This window comes from Gavialis gangeticus, unplaced genomic scaffold (genome assembly GCF_001723915.1).
Source record: "Gavialis gangeticus isolate Ggan-Ray unplaced genomic scaffold, GavGan_comp1, whole genome shotgun sequence".
NCBI classification, from domain to species: Eukaryota; Metazoa; Chordata; order Crocodylia; family Gavialidae; genus Gavialis; species Gavialis gangeticus.
The window spans coordinates 28087089-28090522 of NW_017729022.1; the positions used below are offsets into that span (position 1 = coordinate 28087089).

A 3434-nucleotide genomic window follows, 5' to 3' on the forward strand; every position below is an offset into this window, starting at 1 on the left:
TACAACCCACAAACCACAAATTATATTATATATACATGTTCCACTTCAAGAATAGTCTTTTACCCTGATATGCATGATTTACAGATTATATCTGATAATAAAACAATTCCAGTAACTGCATACACAATCTCTGTCTTAAAAGAGTTTTCTGGGGAGCTAACAGGTCTGTAATGAAGTTACAAGTAGGGTGCAACAGCCATATTTTACTTCAGTAGCAATGGACCAGTTTAGTATAAAACAGAAAATAATCCATGAAAGTATTCAAGTGCTATGTTTAATTATACTCTTGCCATGTTTTTTCCTTCTTTATGTATAAGAATTGAAGCTAACACGGGAGACCAGGAGTCAGAAAAAGAAACAGGCTTTTTTTTGGGGGGGGGGGGGGGGTACACTCAGCTACAACCTTCTTTTACTGCAGAAATACAACAAACAGTTACCAGAGTGAAAATGTTGGGCAAACTAGACATATATAATACAGTTCTCCCTTCACCACATTTCTGAGTGATGTACAAATTTTGCTAGCTAAGCAGTCAGAGGATTTATTATCTTTGCTACAGGGCTACTGCAAAAATGACTGCTATTGCAGCTGCAATTTTCTTTTCAATATGCCTGCTTGCACATTTGAACATGGACATCAAATGCAAATGGTGCTAAACATAGTGGTATTTTTATGTGCCAAAATATTTAGAATTCTATGTGACTACTGCTCCAAATCCAAGAGCAACTGTGACCAAGACTGATAGGTAGTATCTGCATGGGTGACGGCAAAGTGTCAACAGCTTAGGGTTTCCACATTGTACCATTTCCATGTCCCTTTTTTATTTTGAATTAAAAAACTGTGCTTTGGGCAATATCCAGTTCAGAGACTTAATACATTTCAAAGATACTTCAGTCCCTTGCAAATGGCTCACTTTTGCAGTTAAATCTGCAGCTGCTGCTGCTGACCAGGGTGCTGAAACAGACAGAAACACGCACAAGTACACCCCAGTGTATACATTTATAGGCACATGCACACACACACCAATAATGCAAACATACACACACACACACGCACACACACACACACACACCAGGGCACGCGCGCGCACCCCCCCAGTCATGTGCGCACATACACCAGTGCATGCTCCAGTGCGCGTGCACACACGCACACACACCAGTGCATGCATGTATGCACACACACCAGTGCACACACGCACACACCAGTACATGCACCCATACTCATACACACATACACACACCAGTGCATGTGCACATACTCAAACATGCACTCATGCACACTGGTGCACGCACACACACCGGCACACACACACACACATGCACAGACAGCGCACACACACACGTGAACGCACCAGCACATGTGCACACACTCACACGCACAAACCAGTGCATGCACACACGTGTACACACACACCAGTGCATGCACACAAACGCACACTCATGCACACACATGCAAACCAGTGCATGCACGCATACACCAGTGCACTCACACACATGCGCGCGCACACACCAGTGCATGCATTCACACACGTGCACACTCATGTACATGCACACGTGCAAGCACATGCACTCACGCGCGCGTACACCAGTGCATGCACACACACACGCACATGCACACACACACCAGTGCACTCACACACACACACCCGTGCATGCACGCACACTCATACACCACCCCCCAGCAGCCAAAGGAGCCAGGGGCATGCCCAGCCCCGTGCCCAGCGCGGCGCTCCGATCCCCCGGCCGTGGCGCAGACGAGGAAAGGAAGGAGGCTGAGCCCCGTCCCAGGCATGGCAACAGCTTCCCCGTTCATCGCCCGCCCCAGACCCGGCAGAGCTGCCCGCACGGGATGCCCCCGCGCAGCCCGGCCCCGCGCCCCGCTCCTCGCCGCTGCCCGCGCCCACAGGTGCTCCCCCCCTGCCCCTCGGAGCCAGCATCCCGCCCCGGGGCAGCTCACCTGCCGCCTGCAGCTGGAGCAGCAGACACAGGACGGGCCCGCAGGCTGCCGGCCTCCGCATGGTGCTCACATGCAGCGGCGGCGGCAGCAGCGAGCCGGCGGCACCGCCAGCCTTCTCCTCCCCACCAGCTTTCCTGGGGAGTGAGCATGCCTGAGAGAGCTGCGCATGCGCAGCCGGGGGACGCCGCAGCCTCCACCTGCCTGCGGGACCCGCTCCCTCGGGCGGGGGGCGGCTGCTGGAGAGGGGCAGAGGGGCCGGCAGGAGGCGGCCAAACAAGGCAGGCTGCGACAGGATGGGGAAGGCGGAAAAATAACGGGGATCCGCAGGGAGAAATCAGCGCCCCCCCCCCCCACCGCTTCGGTTTCCTGGCCCTGCGAGGTGTCTTGTGAGAAAAGGCAAGGGTGAGGAATCAGAGAGCTGAAGGAGACAGAAAGCAAGGGAAAGACCTGCAGCAACCAGAACTCTTGGGGAGGTGATAGCTTTTATTAGACCAACTAGATACCTGCCAATTTTTTTTTCTTTATTTGCAAGCTTTCAGGCGCACACACCCTTTCTCAGGCACTGGAGAGTGCAAGGATAGTAACATTTCTCCCAGGTGGAAATGAAAATTCAAATTTTCAAGGGAAAGCCCTGAGGATTCACTCAATTTCCTCTGAGGGCCTAGGGGAAAGATGAGGAAGAAATAGAGGAGGGAGTATCCCCCCCACCCCCCTTTTGATATCCAATCACAGATTGTCAGAAAATGAGGGCTGATGAAAGGTCTTCTAGTCCAGTTCTTCTCAACCGTTCTGTACCAGACCCCATTTGTCCTTACCCGGTAACAAGTTTAAGTAGAACACGGCCCCCTGCCCCTGCGGGTGCCCCTCACTCCTGGCATCAACTCCTGCCAATGTATTTGGGGCCTGGGGGGGGGGGCCCAAGCAGCTCCTTGCAGGCTGGAGCTCTGCCAGCCTGCAAGGGGAAACCCACGGTTTCCCATGTTTTTCTCCTTTAAAGGAGAAAACCTTTTTAAAGTTTGTTGCTCCATTTTAAAAATTTGTTTATGACCCTTTCATGTATTCTTGCCACCTACTTTTGGGTTGTGGGCCCATGGATTGAGAAACACTGATCTAGTTCAGGCCCCTGCTCAAAGCAGGCCCATCCCCAGCAAGATCACCCCAGCCAAGGCTTTGTCTACCCTGGTCTTAGTTTTGACTCTCTCTTGAAAGCTAAACTGTACTATTCATTTCTAGTTATGTGGAGATCTTTTAGGCAGTCAGCGTTCATATGGACATGGTTGCTTCAAGACCATGCGTCCTTTGACTCTGCACTTTTTTATAACTAAAGCTCTGTTCAGCCTCCATGTGTAAATAATGTAAACAAATATCTTTCTTAAAATCAAGTGATCAAGTTTATGAGCAAGTAATACAATACTTGCGTGCAATCCACTGAGCTCTTTGCCCTGGTTCAAATAATTTAAATATTATTAACAGAAAGTAT

The 3434-nt window shown here is 50.4% G+C and overlaps 1 protein-coding gene across 1 annotated transcript in view; it reads right to left on the reverse strand.

The window, feature by feature from the left end:
• PTPRR (protein tyrosine phosphatase, receptor type R) overlaps positions 1 to 2096 on the reverse strand; it is a 302767-nt gene extending 300671 nt beyond the window's left edge. Inside the window, exon 1 of the mRNA XM_019514731.1 lies at positions 1955 to 2096. Within this exon, the coding sequence (XP_019370276.1) occupies positions 1955 to 2015 (61 nt within the window). The 5' untranslated portion in view covers positions 2016 to 2096. The remainder of the gene's footprint in view (positions 1 to 1954) is intronic.
• Positions 2097 to 3434: the final 1338 nt, after the last annotated feature.